Source organism: Heterodontus francisci, chromosome 7 (assembly GCF_036365525.1).
Source record: "Heterodontus francisci isolate sHetFra1 chromosome 7, sHetFra1.hap1, whole genome shotgun sequence".
In the NCBI taxonomy this organism is placed as follows: domain Eukaryota; kingdom Metazoa; phylum Chordata; class Chondrichthyes; order Heterodontiformes; family Heterodontidae; genus Heterodontus; species Heterodontus francisci.
The window spans coordinates 26,863,729-26,884,086 of NC_090377.1; the positions used below are offsets into that span (position 1 = coordinate 26,863,729).

The 20,358-nt window shown below is 42.6% G+C and overlaps 1 protein-coding gene across 1 annotated transcript in view; it reads left to right on the top strand.

Moving 5' to 3' along the window:
- The window catches only part of neb (nebulin), a 361,674-nt gene that overhangs the window by 313,621 nt on the left and 27,695 nt on the right, over positions 1-20,358 (top strand). The window contains exons 134-143 of the mRNA XM_068036260.1: positions 583-693; positions 1,277-1,387; positions 3,076-3,189; positions 8,772-8,876; positions 10,303-10,407; positions 12,495-12,599; positions 13,059-13,151; positions 16,267-16,359; positions 18,381-18,473; positions 19,850-19,942. Of these exons, the coding sequence (XP_067892361.1) occupies positions 583-693; positions 1,277-1,387; positions 3,076-3,189; positions 8,772-8,876; positions 10,303-10,407; positions 12,495-12,599; positions 13,059-13,151; positions 16,267-16,359; positions 18,381-18,473; positions 19,850-19,942 (1,023 nt within the window). The remainder of the gene's footprint in view (positions 1-582; positions 694-1,276; positions 1,388-3,075; positions 3,190-8,771; positions 8,877-10,302; positions 10,408-12,494; positions 12,600-13,058; positions 13,152-16,266; positions 16,360-18,380; positions 18,474-19,849; positions 19,943-20,358) is intronic.

Here is a 20,358-nt window from a genome sequence, read left to right on the forward strand (position 1 = left end):
CTATCTGCAAGAATACCAATGTAAGGGAAAGCAACAGCCTTTTACTGTATGAGAGTGCTGATTGATTGACAAGTGAACTCTGATTGGTAGAGGTGTTGCCATGGAGAATGCACCAGTTTATGGTGACTGACAGTTAACTGTCAAGCTTTGTTTGAAATTTAAACCAGGCAGCTTGACTCAGGTCAAGGCATTGCCCTGAGGAATGAACCAGCGAATGGCTGTCACTTATTTTGTTTAGCTGAAACAGGCACAAAGTATACATGTTCTTTCTGTCTGCAAAGAACAGGGCCCTGTGTATTATATATGTAGCTTCCAGTACGCGCAAATGTGCCACACTGCAAGCCCTACTGACCATCTTAAATTGGTTGTCAACGTAATTCTTAGCACACTATGGATATTTAGCAAATGTTGTCCAACCGCGGAGTCACATCTAATGTTGGACACTGTGTTTTGAGTTTTGCAAGCACATTTTCAGCAGTCTTTTAAGAACAATCCATTGTCTATTATACCCATTCTGACCACTTTCTTTCATTCAGTTACAAAGTTCTTATTTACTTTATTTCTTCTCCCTGTCACCAATAGAAAGAATATAAGAAGGATTTGGAAGAGCACATTAAAGGCAGGAATCTTTCTGGCTTGGAGATTACACCAGCAATGTTGCATGTCCGATATGCAACTAAAATAGGCTGTGAGGTAGCCAGTCTATTCTTTTTAATCTTCTAACAATTTGAAAAGTAATCATGCTAATATATTTTTGTCGTTTTGTTGAAATACACAAAGTTTGAAATTATTCCTTTGTAAGTATATGAATACAAAATATTTTTAACTAATCATAAAATCATGAAAAAGATTTTTCTACATATTTTTAAGCATGTTTTTGAACATTTTGAAGAATAATACAGCTACTTCTCATTGGCTTGTATAATATCTTTTTGTCACTGCCTTTCTCTATATATGTAACCAAATGATTAAAGCCCCTTATTTAATTATATATTTTTATGATTATAATTACTTAATGATTATGTGTTAGACTTATTTAGTGCAATGTCTTCTGCACTTTTATAACTGTTTTGTCCAAGAAACTCTGCATTCTGGTCACCTAATTGTGCTTACTGTGTTTTGTTCATTTTCACACAGTGAAAGATGTGTGTGCTTTTCTGTTATCTAGTCTTAGTGGCTGTCTGGATATGTCTTTGTGGTGTGGTGCATGAAAAGGGCAGAAATGTCTTGTTCTCGGTATTTCTGCAGCTCTCCTGTTCTTTCTGCATTTCTCTAGAAAGAGTACAGGAGGGATCTTGAAGAAGGAGTCAAGGGTAAAGGGTTAACAGTGTTAGAGGAAACCCCTGAAATGATGCGAGCAAGGAATGCCACATACATTCTGAACGAGGTAAGCATGACATAGTTTGTGGCAATAAGCAATCAGCAATGTATGTCCTGCACTTAGGAAAATAAAATGTCACATTCCATCTGTTTGTGAACATACTTCTAGGCCACACTTTCCTATTCTAGAAAAGCTAAGCTCAGACATGTTCATCTTACCTGTTAGAAGGTTGCTTAGTGCAAGATGCATTAGTAGAAGTCTTAGAAAGGCACGGCATTATTGAGCTGCCTATATGGAGTAGCATATCATTTATATTTACAAGTGCTTATGTTTGTTGTTTTGTTTCAATACAGAAATATGTATTGAAATTGACCAGCAAGTAGGAATGTTTGTTTGCTTTTTCTGCCCTATAGCCTAGGAATGTTAAAGCCTATTGTAGTGTCAGCATTGCCACCTATCAGATCTTAGTAGTTTACAGACTTTTATTTGCCTTTCCTGGTTAAATAGAAATGAGGAAACCCTTTTCTCTCAGTAATTTTGAATCTATAGGATAACTTATATGTGGAGTTTTGTCATCCTACCTCGATTGTCTCAAGACCTGCTGGACTGAGAAAGTTCACTCAAATATTCATTCGCCTGGGCGTGGGGCTGTCAATCAATTCCCCTGCCATGATAGGAACATAGGAACAGGAGCAGGCCATTTAGCCTACTGGGTTAACGGAGTTTAAGCCAGCTGTTTACGTCCAAGACTTAGAGAACGAACATGCTGTTAGAGAGAACCTTTGGCTGAGTGGGAGCATTTCTGCCAATGAGTCAGAAGGTGCAAGCTTTAAACCCCACTCCAGACAGTCCTGGTGAGTGGAGACTGGGGCTCTGGCTCTGAATTCTGGGTTGACGTCCAGTGGGATACGCATGTCGGGTGTGTATGAGTAGGTTCCCTCGTTGTATGATTGTGGGGGGCCCTTGAAAGCATAAGACTAACCATCCTTTCAGCTAGTATGAAGAAAGCTACAGCCATGAAAGAAGTGTTCACCTCACAGCCTGTCGGACTGTTAGCTTGTGAATCCTTTCATTACTTCACGCTATTATCAAAGGGAAGAGTCCGAAGGTGTTCACACAGACAAATAATTCTACTACTCATGATGGCGTTCAAAGCCATAAGGTTTGTCTCTCAGTCTGTCTGCCTTCAGCCACCCTAGTTTGCAATCAACCAGATTGAGCAGATTGATAATTATGCAGATGGTTCAGGAAGTTCATCTGGTTCAGGAAGTTCATCTGGTTAGATCAAACTGATGGCTTTGGAGTTACCAAGTATTAACATATCAAGGCAGACCGGTAGCCATATGTGGCTGCCTTGTCTGTGGACCTTGTTTTCCCCACAATGCAATTTTTAACACTCCTGCAGTATATACAAGGGCCCTAAGGGCAGTAAGCTAAATGTAATGTTACCAAGCATCCCTCATAAATAGATTAACAAATATATTGACTTTCTTTTCATTCAAAACGTGATGCAATGTCATATTCACCAGAGATTTCGAGAGAGATATCAGACAGCACAGTGTGAAAAATAATTGTTTAAACACAAGACAAAATCCATTTGTTAACTCCTGCTGTTCTGCTTGGCTTTCGTGACCATTCTGGGTTGCCGTGCGGCAATTCCCAACAACATCACAACTAGATTTTCAGTAGGGATTCTCACCCAGACTCTTCATAAAGCTGTGCGATGAATTGCCTCTTCTCTTTTCCTACCTCAGAAAGAGTACAAGAGATCATTAGAGGAAGAAATCAAGGGTAAAGGCCTTGTGGCACTTGCTAATGAAACACCAGACTTTGCCAGAGCAAAGAATGCCACAGACATTTTAAGCCAGGTGAGTGGCAATGGGTATAATAGATTCTTTCTTCCACCTAATGATAAAAATTCTATTGGCCTCGTTTATGTAACAACAAGTTTGTCTTTGACTTTTCTTTATCTGTTCATGGGATGCAGGGTTAGCGACAATGCCAGCGTTTATTGCCCATCTCTAGTTGCCCTCGAGAAGGTGGTGATGAGCTGACTTCTTGAACCTTTGCAGATCATGTGTAGATGCAGCCACAGGGATATTAGGGAGGGAGTTCCAGGATTTTGACACAACGATGGTGATAGAATGACAATATAGTCCAAGTCAGGATGGTGTCTGACTTGGAGGGGAGCTTGCGGGTGGTGGTATTCCCATGTGCCGGCTGTCCTGTTCTTCTAGGTGGTCGAGGTCATGAGTTTGGAAGGTGCTGCCAGAGGAGGCTTGGCGAGTTCCTGCAGTTTATCTTGTAGATGGCACACACTGCTGCCACTGTGTGCCAGTGGTGGAGGGGGTGAATGTTTAAGGTGGTGGATGGGAAGTAATCCAAGTGGGCTGCTTTGTCCTCAGTGGTTTTGAGTTTCTTGAGTGTTGTTGGAGCCATCCAGGCAAGTGAAGAGTATTCCATCACACTCCTGACTTGTAAATGGAAAACAGACTCTGGGGAGTCAGGAGGTGAGTTACTCACTGCAGAATTCCTAGCCTTTGACCTGCTTTTGTAACCACAGTATTTATATGGCTGGTCCAGTTAAGTTTCTGGTCAATGGTGACCCCACCCCAACCCCAGAATGTTGATGGTGGGGGTATTCAGTGACGCCAATGAAATCAAGGACAGGTTGTTCGATTCTCTCTTTTTGGAGATGGTCATTACCTGGCATTTATGTGGTGTGAACGTTACTTATCACTTATCAGCCCAAGCCTGAGTACTGTCCAGGTCTTGCTTCAAGTGGGCACAGACTGCTTCATTATCTGAGGGGTTGCAAAGGGAAATGAACACTATGCAATCATCAGTGAACACCCCGACTTCTGACCTCATGATGTAAGAAAGATCATTAGTGAAGCAGCTGAAGGTGGTTAGTCCTAGGACACTACCCTGAGAAATTCCCGCAGTGTTGACCTGGGGCTGAGATAATTGACCTCCAAAAATCACAACAATCTTCCTTTTGCTAGGTATGACTCCAAGCAGTGGAGAGTTTTCTCTCTGATTCTCATTGACTTCAGTTTTACTAGGGCTCCTTGATGCCACACTCAGTCAAATGCTGCCTTGATGTCAAGGGCTGTCACTCTCGCCTCTCCTCTGGAATTCACCTCTTTTGTCCATGCTTGAACCAAGGCTGTAATGAGGTCTGGATCCAAGTGGCCCTGGCAAACACAAACTGAGCATCAGTGAGCAGGTCATTGCTGAATAAGTACCACTTGATAGCACTGTCAACAAAATCTTTCATCACTTTTCTGAAGGCTGAGAGTAGACTGATGGGACTGTAATTGGACGGATTGGATTTGTCCTGCTTTTTGTGGACAGGACATACCTAGGCAATTTTCCACTTTGTTGCCTTGATGCCAGTGTTGTAGCTGTACTGGAACAGCTTGGCTAGAAGCATAGCTAGTCTGGAGCACTAGTCTTCAGTACTACAACTTGGAAGTTGTCAGAGCTCTTTGCTGTATTCAGTGCTCTCAAACATTTCTTTATATCATGTGGAGTGAAACAAATTGGCTGAAGACTGGCATATGTGATGGTGGGTAACTCAAAAGGAGGCCAAGATGAATCATCCACTTGGCACTTCTGGCTGAAGATGGTTGCAAATGCTTCAGCCTTGTCTTTTGCTCTCACATTCTGGGTTCCACCATCATTGAAGATGGAAATGTTCCTGGAGCATCCTCGGTTAGTTGTTTAATTGTCCACCAACGTTTGTGTCTGGATGTGGCAGGTCTGAAGAGTTTTGATCAGATGCATTGGTTGCAGGATTGCTTAGCTCAGTCTACCACATGCTCCTTCCACTGTTTATCATTCATCTGTTCCTCTGCTGTAGCTTCACCAGGTTGGCACCTCTTTTTAGGTATGCCTGGTGCTGCTCCTGGCATGTTCTCCTACACTTCTCATTGAATCAGGCTTGATACTAATGGCAGAGTGTGGAATATGCTGGGAAATGGTATCATAGATTGTGGTGGAATGCAATGGTCCACTGCGCCTCATGAGTGTGGAGTTTTGAGCTGTTAGATCTGTTCTGAATCTATCCCATTTATCACGGTGGTAGTGCCACACAAAATGATGGAGGGTGTCCTCAGTGTGAAGACAGGACTTAGTCTCCACAAGGATTGTGCGGTGGTCACTCCTACCAATACTCTCTTTGACAGATGTATCTGTGACAGGTAGATTGATGAGGACAAGATCAATAAGGTTTTTCCCTCAAGTTCGTTCTCTCAAGACTTGCCGCAGGCCCAGTCTAGCAGCTATGTCCATCAGGACTCAGCCAGCTTGGTCAGTAGTGGTGCTATGGAGCAACTCTTGGTGATGGTCATCGACATCCCCCACCCAGAGTACACTGTGCCCTTGCTATCCTCAGTGTTTCTTCCAAGTGGTGTTCAGCATGGAGGAGCACTCATTCACCAACTGACGGAGGGTAGTAGATGGTAATCAGCAGGCGGTTTTCTTGCCCATGTTTGACCTGATGCCATGAGGCTTCATGGGGTCCAGAGTCAGGGTTGAGGACTCTCAGGGCCACTCACACCTAATTGTATACCACTGTGTCGCCACCTCCGGTGAAACAGGCCATACCCAGGGATGGTGATGGAGGAATCTGGGAGATTGCTGACGAATTATGTGGGTTGAAATTGATTGGTACAAATATTAGTAATAATTTCACTTGTATGAAATTCTTTTTCAATTTTTTTTAAAGAAATGTTTAGCAGGTTGATCCTTGCTGTCTGATGTGGCATCCCCAATACATCATCTGGATCTAATCCACACACCCAGCAGCAGTTATTGTGCAAATTTAATATCTGCACCATGGCACTGTAAGAGTTCAAATTCACTTTTAATGTGTTTCGATTAGGGTGAAACTGGACAAAATAAAGAATTGCACTTATATAATGCTTTTCACGCTTTACAGGCGATGAAGTAGTTTTTAAGTGTAGTCACTGTTGTAATATAGGAAATGCGGAAGCCAATTTACGCACAAACAAGCAATGTGATTGTGATTATCTATTCCTGGTTCGAGCGTCATGAAGCGAGACTGTTACTTCAAAATTTTCAGCAAGGTGCTAAAGAAAGCAGTTAGTAAAAGTTTCTTGATGTGGAGCGTTGCTGAAACATGGAAGGATTTACATGGGGAGTAACTGAAGCAGGAAGTGGATCTGTGTTTGAAGCAGAGGATTATACAGGGCTATGGTGTTGGGGGTTGGGGAGGGGGAGAGCTGACATATGAACAATGGGATCAATCACCTCCTTCTGCACGGTAAACTTTCATATTTCTATCCATGTCCATTTAATCGAGCCAGACACCAAAATGATGCTAATTGCTATTTTAGTCAGCTGGGATCATCAACAACAGAATAAAATGTTCCAAGGAGTGCTATAAAGCAAAATATGGCAACAAGCTGCATAAGGGGATATTGGCAAATGATCAAAAACTTGGTCAAAAAGGTAGGTTTTAAGGAGCATCTCAAAGGATGAAAGAGAGGTGGAGAGGTTTAGGGAGGAAATTCCAGAGCTTAAAGCCTGGGCAGCTGAAGGAACGGCCGCCAAAGATGGAGCAATTAAAATCAGGGATGCTCAAGAGGCCAGATTTAGATGAGCACAGATATCTCGGAGGGTTGTGGGGCTGGCGGAGGTAACAGAAATAAGGAAGAGCAAGGCCATGGAGGGATTTAAAACAAGGTTGAGAATTTTAAAGTTGAGGCGTTGCTTAGTTGAGAAATAATGTAAGTCAGTGCACGCACAAGAGTGATGAGTGAATGGGGCTTGGTGCGAGTTAGGACAGGGGCAGCGGAGTTTTGGATGACCGCAAGTTTACAGAGGGTAGAATGTGAAAGCCCATCCAGGGTTACATTGGAATAATCAGGTATGGAGGTAACAAAGGCATGAATGAGGGTTTTAGCAGCAGATGAACTGTGGCAGGGGCAGAGTCGGGCGATGTTATGGAGGTGGAAATAGGCGGTCATAGTGATGGCTCGAATATGTGGTTGGAAGCTCACCTCAGGGTCAAATATAACATGAAGGTTGCAAACTGACTGGTTTAGTCTCAGAATGTTGACAGGAGTGCGATGGAATCGTTGGTGAGGGAACAAAGTTTGTGCTGGGGACCAAAGACAATGGCTTCAGTCTTCCCAAAGTTGAAGGAAATTTCTGCTCGACCAGGACTGGATATTGGACATGCAGTCAGACAATTTAGAGACAGTGGAGGAGCCGAAAGAGGTGGTGGTGAGATAGAGCTGGTTGCTGGGTACGTGAAAATTAATGCTGTGCTTTCAGATGATATCACTGAGGGGCAGCATGCAGATGAGAAATAGGAAGGGGCCAAGGATAGATCCTGGGGGAATTTGAGGTAATGATGCAGGAGGGGGAAGAGAAGCCATTGCACATGTTTCTTTGACTACGATTGGATAGATAAGAATTGAACCAGGTGAGTGCAGTCCCACCTAGCGAGACGATGGTGGGGAGACACTGGGGGAGGATAGTGTAGTCAACCGTGTCAAAGGCTGCTACTGGGCTGAGAAGGATGAGGAGGGATAGTTTGCCTTTTTTACAGACATATAGGATGTCATTGGTAACTTTGATAAGAGCCATTTCGGTGCTGTGGCAGGGGCAGAAACCTGATTGGAGGGATTCAAACATGGAGTCCTGGAAAGACAGGCATGGATTTGGGAGGCGGCCATACATTCAAGGACTTTGGAGATGGGGGTGCCTGTAGTTTGCATGGATGGTGGGGTCAAGGGTTGGATTCTTGAGGAGAGGGGTGATGACAACAGATCTATAGAACAGAGGGACAACACCTGAAGAAAGAGAACTATGAACAATACCAGCTAACATGGGAACCAGGAACTGAAGTTGGATGGTCGGTAGTTTAATGGGAATTAGATGTCATGGGCACGATGAGCTTGGAGAGGGCAATGAGGGGAGATGGGAAAGCAACTAGAGAATGATGCGAGTTTAGGACTAGGACAGGAGTGAATTTTAGAAGAAGCTTGGCCCAGTTCACCAGAGGAAGGGAGGGGAAGGGGCCGAGACAGCTAATCTATGACTATGACTAATCGGATCGTCTCAATCTTCATGACAAAAGGCCCATGAGCTCCTCGCACTTGTTGGAGGTGAGGGTGGATAAGACAGGGGAGAGGAGTTTAAGAAGTCAGTTTGCCATAAAGAAAAGAAGCCGGGGTTATCTTTGCATTCCAGGAAGATCCTGGAATAGTGAGCAGTTTTAGTAGACAAGAGCAGGACCTGATGGTGCTTGTGCTGTATGTGATTCAGACAGATCTAGTGAAGAATGACTAAGCCAGTTGTCTGCCATCTCTGTTCAAGTCTGTAAATTAGAAATCATTCCAAGTCAGTAAAGTTAGTTGATTCATTAACTGGCTGAAATGGTGTCTGCATGGTTAACATTAATCATTCTTTTTAGGTAAAATACAAGCATTTGGCTGAAATGGACAAATCTAACTACACCTCAGTCATTGATACACCTGATATAATTCACGCCCAAAATGTGAAGAACCTGAGCAGCCAGGTAACGCATGCCTTTCTCTCTCCCTACCTGCCTTCAGCTCTGCTGCCATTTCTATGATAAACGTGATCTGTTGGTCCCGAAATTTCTGCAGTGGGTGGGAGGGTGGGGTGCACTATATCAGTGTAGTTGCAGCCAAACGGAACCACCACCTGCCCCAGCCCCAAGCCGTAGATTCTCAAATTCTGTGCATGGGGGTCACTTGTATGGAAGGACTGGGTGCATCAGCAGCAAGTGCCCCCCAGCTGCCAGCAGGAATGTGGGAGCAGTGCTACGCCAATGGCAAAAGTTGGCCTGCTGAGCACCTGGAGAAAATTCTCCTGCGTTTTCAGCTCCCAATGCTCCCCAGTGGATTGATTGCCTTAGTAATGGTTTAAGGTCCCCATTGGGTCTCAAACCATCTCACTTCTACTGAGACAAACGATTGCATTCCTGGGGCAGGCCAGGGGCTCCAGAGTAGAAACCCAGCTGTTCTTCAAATGTGTGGAATCTCACATAACTGGGTTCCACCCCAATCCTCTCCCCGTGGGTGGAAATTGGGATTTCTGTCCTTCCCAGCCCCACAAATGTTTATTTTTTTACAAAACCACCTTTTCCAGCTTACTGTCAGTTAGTAGTTGCTGTCTCTCGTCAGACAATAAAATAATATTACATTATCAATCATTTCATCCTGCTTTTTAAAATCAAATAACTTGTCATGAAGAGCTTTGTCACATCCACTTTCAAAAATATTCAATGTTCACCAGCAGTTCCACTGTGAACTGCTATTTAGCAAATGCCTCTGCTTACTCATTTTATTTAGTGACTTGTTTTTAAAAGAACAAGAAATTCTCTGCCCTTCGGTTTTCTCCAGTCTTCTCCTGAAAGTACTAACGTGCAAGGGTATGATTCCCCAGTATTTGTGAACTTCAGGTATGTCTCATCTGCATTTTCACCTCAGTTCTCCTAATTGTGCTTGCTGTAATTACAGCTTTGGGACTGCAGACTTGGGCGGGAAATCTGCAGCCAAAACACGTTTGAAATTGTGCTGTTTTTCTGACTTGAAGTTTTGCTTCAAGTTTCCACCCAAACTCATTTGCATAACCACCAATGTAAAACTTTTGATGAAGTAGTGCAGCAGAGCAGCTTGAATTAGTGTAATCGATACCTAATATATTGAAATAATTGCATTGCCTTACTGGTAGCAAACACATCCCTGCTGTCCTACAAAGTTCCTCTCTCTTTTTTAAGTCAACCCAAAACAAGTAAATGGTTTCCTTAAAACAAAGTACACTGGTGTAATCCATACACAATAGAGTTTAGCCTCTTATGACCTTTTATATAGCTTGCCCATTTGGCATTTGTTATTGTTATGAAGAGCCAGTTCTGCTGCAGTATAATGCAGCTTTCCATTGCCATCCACTAATGCTGCTCTGAATTGCTTTCGTAGAACCAGTACAAGGCAGAGGCAGTGAAGACCATGTCTCAATATGTCACAGTGACAGACACACCTGAGATGCACAGAGTCCGTGAGAACCAGAGGAACATCAGTACAGTAAGTCAAAAAATTTCACTGCCCAGTTTAATCATTTGGGAACCTAAGGCGTTTCTTTGCTTTCTGACGTGAAGTGCTAACCCAAGTTTTTGGTCCATTCGTTTGTCCTCGATGGTTATTCTGCAGCAAAACAAACCCCATAGTACATGCAGAATACAAAAAGAACAGGACACTGCCAACATGTTCTCTATTCAGAGTAATACATGTTTGAAGAAAGTTTTTTTTTTAAACTTATTTTGAGACACAGTGCAGAAATGCTGCCGTTGTCTTAAAAGGGGTAACTGTGTCACTGTTACCCGTCTGGACTAGCGGTGTCCAACATGTTTACTGGAAATGGTAAACATCAACATTGTTTGTGTACTTTCTTTGTATGTTTTCATGGAATTCAACAGGGCTGTAACAAAATATGATTATTTCTCAAGAGAGACAGAGGGCTGAATTTTACCAGCCCCTCGACATCAGGGGTTGTGGCGTGTGGGGCCTGTAAAATACTTGTGGGAGCAGCCTGCCATGACCCCTGATGCAGAGAAGACCCCGCTGCATTTTACTGGCAGTGGCGAGTCCTCAGTGCGGTCCCAAGTGGCAGGCCCTTCATTTGCATATTTAAATGAATTAAAATGAAATGCAATTTAACTTACCTCATTCCGGCGGCCATCCCACGCTGATTTTTACATCCGCCAGCTGCAACTTGAGCGCTATTCAGAGTTCCGAGGCAAGATACTAGTGGGGAGGGGGGAGGAGTGAAATTATCAGGGCGGTGGTGGGGAACGGGAAAAACACTTTTTATTGGCTGTGGGGATGGTGGGAAGGGGTTGAAGGGCAAATGTGAGAAGGTGGGGGGGAAAGTTCGGGTTGTGAATAAAATATGTTTTCTGAATATTGGGCAATAAAACTTATTGTTTAACTTAAAACACTTGTGGGGGGTGTGGTTGGGAAAGGGCCTCCATCTTCTATTTTTTTATAAGCAGATGAAAAGTCATATTCCCTTAAAAATTTAATTTTTTGCAAAGGACTTGAAGCCCTTTAAAAATGGCACCTGTGCGGTGGCGCCAGACGCCGTTGCCGGGGACGGTGTGGCCGCCCCCTCTATGTCATCGGGGTCCGCCGCTCCGCCCCCTCCATTTAAATGAGTCCCCGTGCAAACTTCCGTGTCAGAAGGCCGCTGAGTTCAAAGCACGCCGCCGCGATGTGTGACGCGCTAATAAAATTCAGCCCGGAGAGTTCTTTCTCCTCTTCCCTTTCTCACATATTCTTAAATAAATTATATTTATTTGTCTCTTTAGGTCCCCCTTCTCCCTTATACTGCGCATTATTCCATGATCACGAGGGAAGCCAGCTCCCAAGTCTTTACCCAGTCACTTCTCAAGCCTGGGGCTGGCTTTCCGTCACTCTGGGTTGGATGGTGTGACTGAGATGGTGCGGGTGGATATTAACCCCCTCACTGAGCGAGAGCGGTGCGTGAGAAGGGGTTAAGATCAGGTTGAGTCCACTCACTAGCCTGAAGCCATACCGTTTCCACCTGGCATCTTACCTTTGCCAACTTTGAAGCCCCCCAAGGCTCCCGCAGCAGACAAGCAAGGGCCCAATTTAATTGTAAAAGTCACAGCCTGACGGCACCATTGGTGATATCACTGAGAAAATGTATTCAAATGAGGCTCAGCCATTTAAATCAGCCCAGCCTCCACATCCCCGGACTCTTTTGGAGCACTACCCCCTGATTCAGGGCTTGTGGGCACTGTACCCTCCCCCTTTTTAAAATCAGGGCCGGAGCATCTGGCATGTGACAAATCACGAGTTTGAACACACATCCTGACACTCTTTTGGTTCATGCTAGTCAACTTTGAATAGATGCTGCTCCAAATATTTGATACCTTGTCGCTTCAGAGAATAAAGAGTTGGATAAAACAAATACAACCAGGGGGACAGAGAATCATGTGGAGCTTCGGACACAACTGGCAAATGTACAGATAAACCTTTGGAAACCTTTTGTTAGAGCCCTGGGATTCCCCAGCTTTACATGGTCTTATCAATGTTCTCTTGCTTGTTGTTCCTGTTTTCTTACTGTTGATTTTCACTCTGTTTTATAGCTTCAGTACACTTCAGACCTTAAACACATTAAAGGAAAGGTTACCACAGTAAAAGACACACCTGAAATCCTGCGAGCTAAAGAAAACCAAAAGAATTTCAGCTTGGTACCTTTTACCTAAATATTTTTCCAGTGCTAACCTACTCACCATTTTGTAATTTTTAAAACCATTTTCTATATTTTTTCTTAGCTACGCAAATATAACTTTTAATTAAATTCAATTTACAGTAATCTAACAATAATCATAGTTTGATTCCAGTTATAGAGATGTTTTCTAATAATAGACTTATCTATTATTACATGTGATGTCTGTTAAAAGGTTTTTGTTGCCCTTATTTAGTTTATGCTTTATAGTTGGCTTTCGGTTAACTCTGCTGGCTTAATTTTTTTTTTCCCAGCTACATACAGGTTTCTTGTTTTGGTTTGTCTGTTACTAGTAATCTCTGCCAACTTGTTACTGAACCTTGCTGGTTTTGGATATATTGCTTCTGAGTTTCAATTGCTAAATCAAGAGGGTCATCTCTGTTTTGTCCTTCATTTTAATACCTTGCTTCTGTGTGTAAAGATCGCATATAAAGAAGAGGTTGGTAGAGGGACATCAATTAAAGAAACACCAGAGATGGAGAGAGTCAAAAGAACACAGGAGGCCATTAGTTCGGTACAATCCCTGACAGCACCATCCCTCCTCCTCTTAATTTGTGCTAATCCCTAATTATACTATTACCAACCTTTTAATCCTGCCTTCACCTGTGTGAAAACTGTCCTCCTAATAATAGCAGTTACATAATCAATTGTATCCACAGATAACCCAGGTTATGATACAGCTAGGGTTTGTGATGCAATATGGAAAACCCTCTGAAAAATTATTTGTAAATGTCTGTGTTTTCAGTTATTATTTTCTGAAGGTGTAAGGACTATATTTTGGAGTGTGTACAATGTGGGCACAGTAATTTAGTGGTTATATCACTGGATCAGTAATCCAAAGGACCTAGACTAATAATCCAGAAAATATGAGCTCTATACCCACCATGGTAGTTTGTGAATTTGAATTGGGTATTAAAAAAAAAAAATCTGGAAGTAAAAGCTGACATCAGTAAAAGTGACCAGGAAGTTGTTGGATTGGTCTTTAGGAAAGGAAACCTGCTCTTCTTATCTGGTCTGGTCAAATGTGACACTAAACTCTGAGGTGGCCCAGCTACTTGGGTCTTCTACTATAGTAATGTAGAATAAAGTCTTACCACCATTTTTAGTTTTTAGTTTTAGAGATACAGCACTGAAACAGGCCCTTCGGCCCACTGAGTCTGTGCCGACCATCAACCACCCATTTATACTAATCCTACACTAATCCCATATTCCTACCACATCCCCACCTGTCCCTATATTTCCCTACCACCTACCTATACTAGGGGCAATTTATAATGGCCAATTTACCTATCAACCTGCAAGTCTTTGGCATGTGGGAGGAAACCCACGCAGACACAGGGAGAACTTGCAAACTCCACACAGGCAGTACCCGGAATCGAACCCGGGTCGCTGGAGCTGTGAGGCTGCGGTGCTAACCACTGCGCCACTGTGGGCATTTTCTCAGGGCAACTGTATCCTGGTTGATATGAGACTGGTAAAAATGTGGAACTCGCTACCACAGGGAATAGTTGAGGCAAATAGTATTGATGCATTTAAAGAGAATCTAGATAAGTGTATGAGGGTGAAGGGAATAGAGTGTTATGCTGATAGAGTTAAATGAGGCGGGATGGAAGATGGCTTGAGTGTCATAGAGTCATAGAGTTATACAGCACAGAAACAGGCCCTTCGGCCCACCGTGTCCGCACCGACCATCCAGCCTATCTATTTTAATCCCATTTTTCAGCACTTGGCCCGTAGCCTTGTATGCTATGGCGTTTCAAGTGCTCATCTAAATACTTCGTAAGTGAAGCATAAATGCCAGCATGGACTGGTGAGGTCGAATGGCTTGTTACTGTGCTGTAACTAATTTTATGTAACTAAGGAAGTGCAATGAACACTGGACTTGCCAGTGTTGCCCACCTTCCTAAGAATGAATATTTAAAATAATCAGATTTATTTTACAGTTCAGCCTCAGTCACTCAGCTGAGTTTAACTATTGCCAAGTTCCAAAACCATACCGTTATTTTGGTCTATAGTTAAACAGTTCAGAGGCAGTGATTGATGAATGCTATAGTTGTATTGCCGTGTTGTGGCTTGCATTAGCCATATTCAATTGTAACGCTCCAGGTAACACTAGTTCCTCTAGGGTGCTTGGATACCATCCTCTGGTTTGTCTGTTGGTGGCAAATGCCAATGGGATACTGAGGTCCCAGATGTTGTCTTCTGACCTTAGGCTTTGGGTGCGGTCCAAGGCCAGAGTTGCTAATGTAATTTGGAAACAACTGTGCATGCATACCTGCATTTAAAGTCACAGCCCCAGATTTTCTATTTAAAATAAAGCTTCCACATTGCTTCAGTGTTACCACCAGGGCTCTGAGTTCCACACCTCAGTCTGAACACAGTGAATTCAGAGCAGCAGTAGTCCTGACATTTTGCAAAACTGGTCAGGCACAAGTGCAGCTAAGACACAATGAACTGGATGCTACAATATAACAGAGATGTATTACAACTCAGTCGAAACACTTGATTGCTCCATTCCTCTAAGTAACGTGAAGTAATACAGCCAATACCATTTGTAATCTATTCTTAATCAGCTGTAATTAGATGTTTTTCTAGAATGTATCATTTGAAAAAAGTCAATTTTTTCCAAATCCAAAGACAGGAATAAGCTATTAAAAAAAGATACTGAAAGTACTAATGTTGACTTTAGCCAATAGAAGCACCTATATCATTGAGATCAGGAATTTAACTAATCCTAAAAGATGTCCAAGGCACATTAAATGAAAAATGGAAAATCCTTTGATGCCTATGTATTACAGTGTTGACGACGCATTCAAGCCTTAGCGTAATATCATTTTATTTTAGTCAGCAAAGCTGATTTAGAAGACCCCAAACTCTCTCACCTTCATGATCGTGCTAAAGCATAGCCTGGGTTACTCTATCAATGGTGAAAGTCATTATTCTGTGTTCTGGTTTTATTTTGAAAGTTAACATAACCTCATTTACCTTGTGTTTTTAAAGTTTAAAGCCAGTCACTTTCACAAAGAGCTTTGGAGGTGAATTTCAACAAAGTTCTCCTGCTCATTCACTGTAACTTGGCCGGAAGAGCTGTGGAAAACCAAAACAATGGTGTCAATACTCTTCCACCAGTCACGGAGTATGTGCAGGAGGACTTCTGTGGAAATTCACCCCCTTTCTTTAAAACAATTGCAACAAAGTTAGTGGTAACACCGAGTTTAATTTTTCTAACAGTGCTTCCAACTAAAATGCTTAATCTTATAGTTATATTCTTTTCCTTCAAAGATTTAAATGAAATTCTAATTCACCAACAACTTTTAACTAAATAACTCTTATGGGTATGAAATAATAAGCATTAATCATTTTTAAAAGACATGACCTAAACCAAATGTTACTCACAGAAAGTGTTTTGGATGCTTGGGACCAGTTAACAAATTAGTTAACAAATGACACACAGTGTGCAGATTGGCACCAGATTTAGTTTGTTGTATGCAATGAAGTACATAGTTTATTACATCTGTGAACTAATGCTGCGTGAATTAATGTGGTTTACAGTTTGTCTACAATATGCATCCAATTCTTTGTCATGTGCTTACTGTTTGTCCTTTCCTCCCTGATCTACATACTTGTAGATCAAATACAAGGACAATATTGGTCAAGGAACGGCAATCTCTGACCTGCCTGAGGTGAAGCGTGTAAAGGAGACGCAGAAGAACATCAGCACGGTAGCTGCTGGTTTAATTCCCTTATGTCATCCCATGATCCACCCAGACCACCTAACCCATTATGTCACTTAACTACAGTCCATTCATACAGTTTCTCTCTCATTTCTGCTTTATTTTTGAAATCATTCCAACTCGTTCTCAGTTTTGAAGCATGAACAATTTTTGAAAACAATTGTTGGAATAAAACTGCAAGAGTGGCAGAGAGTCTTGTGGGAAAGATAAATAACCAACAAACACATCAGAAGAGCTTTATTATAGACACAACACAAACGGGTAGTAAATGTTACTGGGGAGAGATACCCGAACAGCCAAGGTTTTAAAAGACAAATCTATAGTAATGGATTTGCATGCATTGGGAGAATCTGGATCAAAATTTCAGATTCAAATTTTGATCACCATTTTTGGAATCTTGAAATCAAGATTCACTTTTGGGATTTCCAAATCCTGATTCACTTTGGAATTATCCAAAAATGAATTGTGATTTGGAAACTCAAGGCGGGATTTTCAAACACCACTGCTTGTGGGAGCGGCTGCGAGCGCGATTTGAATATCACATTCCCAGAGGTCGGCACTGGGTCCTGCCGCCTCCAGAATGTGATACTATTGTCAACGTGCCGCTGTCAGGGAGGGAGTGGGTCGGGTGCGCGCCTCCAATTAATTACCTGTTGAGCTCATTAAAGAGCTCGTTAAAAGGCTTGTCGGAATCAGAGTAATTTTTAAAGGCTGGGAAACACGACAGGGTTCTGAAGACATGAACAGTGTAGAGGGACATGAGGGCTATGGGAAGGGCTGATCAAATTAATTCAGAGACAGCAAATAAAGCTTAGCTGCTTCAGATGAGTCTCAGTGTGGCTATTACTGCAGCTAGAAGAGTTTAATGTCACAGTGGAGAGTGGCAGGAAATTGGAGAGGGAAATGGGCTCGCCGGCATCACTGTGGCAGCTGGGGTTGGCACAGGAAGGCCTGGTGAGTGCACAAAGCCCAGCTGAGGGAGTTCAGATGGAAACAGGCCACTCTAACAGAACAGCCAGGATGAGCTGCGACAGATGCAACCTCCTGGGCAGCAGGAGGACAGCGAGGGAGGGGCAGGGTGCAAGGCAACACATTCCCATGCCCACACAGGCCTTCTGAGATTCCTGGTGACTCATTTGTAGTAGCAACAGCAAACCCAGCCATGGCTGCCTTTAAAAATTGCTTTCAATTCCCTGCTCCCGCCTCCATAACACCCCCACGTCTCTAATTGGCCGCCGGACCCACTCCCAGGCCAATTACTTATTCAGCATTTAAAAATTTCGACGCTGATGCGGCGCGGGATCGGGACCCGAAAATGTTTCAGTTATCAGGGTCCCAACCCGAAAATGAAAATCCGGCCTTCAGGCTCGGACTGCTGTATTGGAATTTTTAAATCAGACCTGTAGGTGTGGATTCAGTACTTAATATCAGTCCACCGTCGCTTATATCTTGAACTCAATTTCAGGAGTTTAGATTTACTTCATCACTGGTTTCTTCAAAAGAAAAAATTGAAAGCAGTTTTTTTTTACATCAGCTGGCCACCCACATGTCTCCAAGCTAACTACGTTTGAACATATTTGTAATAACGATTACAATAAAATAGCTGGGAATATTGAATATAATAACTGAAACTTTATGCACTCTACTTGACTAAGCATGTTATCTTATCACATTGATTCTAAGGTTAAAACTAATTGCCCATCAGTGTAAGAAAACCAATTTCATTATTAAATATTTGCTGTTTAATGCCACACATACAAAATTCATATAATTACAAGCAAAATATCTAACTGAATTAAAATAGATCAAAATTAATTTTAGCTAATTGGGTGCATATTTGTTTTGTATAATGCAAGAGTTCTGTTATTCATCGATACTTTGTGGTTTGATGTTTGCAGTTTGTTGCAGTGTCTAATTTGTTGCGAGATGTAGTTTGTCTCAGTCTACTTGTCGTTGTTTGTTATGCATTTACAGTTTGTCCTTTCCTCCCTGATCTACACACTTTGTAGATCAAATACAAGGAAAGTGTTGGTCAAGGAACTGCAATCTCTGACCTGCCTGAGGTGCAGCGCGTAAAGGAGACACAGAAGAACATCAGCTCGGTAGCTGTCATTTGAATCCCCTCCGTGTTACTCAATAATGCTCCTTTACTACCCAATCCTTCCTGGCACTAAACACAATGTCTCTGGTCTATTTTTATTTCAATTTAACTTGAACTTATTTTCTAATTTTTGATTTTCATGGAATTAACCAAAGACTTCATCAAGTTAAAAATGAATACATAAGCAAAACCTTGGCCCACTTAATCAGCTGCTCTATCAAAAAGGAAAACTAAAATACAAATAGATGACATGTCTAACCTGCAATTGTCTTTTTTGCTTGCAGTGTGTGGTTTGACACAGGGTATTTTTTTCCCATTCCGTTCACTGTTTTCTGCTGAATGTTATACTGGGTATGGATACACACTCGGCCCTACAATACATTCCCCACGTGGCCTTTCTTCCCATATGAATTTAAGCAAATATTATCAGTAGGCTTTTCATCATGGGGAATACATTTCTGGAGAGCGGGAATACTGGCTGATTTTGTTTTTCTCTTCCTAGCCCAGGGATCCTGAGGCCTGTTGTAGGTCTCCAGGTGCTGTTCTGTCTGCTACAGCAGTTTAATTGGGAATGAAGCAGGAGCCTCAATTTTAACTCATTGCAGGATCGATGCATAGGGGTGGGCCCAGGGCTAGTGACAAAATAGCGGGCTAAGGCCTTGGAGAGATTTTAGCTCCGGGCCTCAATTACATATGCAAGATCAGACGCCCACCTGAACCTGGCAGGATTCACTGCCTGGCTGGTGGGTGGGGGGCGAATGGGAATTCAGGTAGCAGGGGGCCGGCCGCCTTCAGGAACTGGCAGGAATGGTCTCCGGCACAAGGCAAGTCAACTAGAAGTCTCCGACAGGGATTTGCCTATCAAGGGGAGGGGGCAGGGAGCAACTGGATCTCTTCGACTCCTCCTGACCGCCAAGGAATCTTTAAAAAAAATGTAAAAATTATCTCTTCTGGCCCTAGCTGCTGTTCCTGGCAGGTTTGGCTTAGTGGGGAAGCGGTCACTGCTCCCCACTCAAGCCTCTGGTTAGATCGAAGACTGACCTGTACATTTTAATAGGACCCTACTAGTTTGGGGCGGGTGTCCTTGCCACCGGCAATTTAAAACTACAGTCGGTCAAATAGAGCAGGAAAGTTCTCTGTCCCATTTAAATTATATGTTCCCACCCCCTCCGCTTGTTTGCTGCTGCGCAGCGGAGCTAACATCAAGGCCAGGGACTTGCTCGTCCATCTGATTTACAATTGGATGGTTTGGTCAATGGGGGGGGGGGAGAGTCCAATGTGTAGTTTGGTGCAGCACTATTTTCAGAAAGTCTGTGCGTTACTGTTTATCATGTGCTTACAGTTTGTCCTTTCTTCCCTGATCTACACACTTTGTAGATCAAATACAAGGAAAGTATTGGTCAAGGAACTGCGATCTCTGACCTACCTGAGGTGCAGCGCGTAAAAGAGACACAGAAGAACATCAGCTCGGTAGTTGCCAATTTGATTCCCCCCTTTTTTTAACCCGCAATCCGCCTCCTTACTACCCAACATTTCCTACCAATAATTAATTAATGTAATTTCTTGCTTTTCTTTTTTCAATTTTATTTTAACATTTTCTAATTCTTGAAACTTTTTTGTGGAATTCACGTAGGTTTTTTTTTAAGCAATTTTGACATTTATATATTTTGGAAGGGGGGAAGAAAATAATGTGCAAGAATTTTTTGTCAGGCTTTACAATGCAATGCATTGAGAAAGTAAATATAAAGCAACATAACACAACTAATTGTAATATTTAAACTGCATCCACAGTATAGATTACACAGTTTCCAATAAACAGCAGGTAAACAGGCTCCAGCGTATTGATGGAATTTGAATCAGAACCTCAAAGTTACCATTTAGCCCCA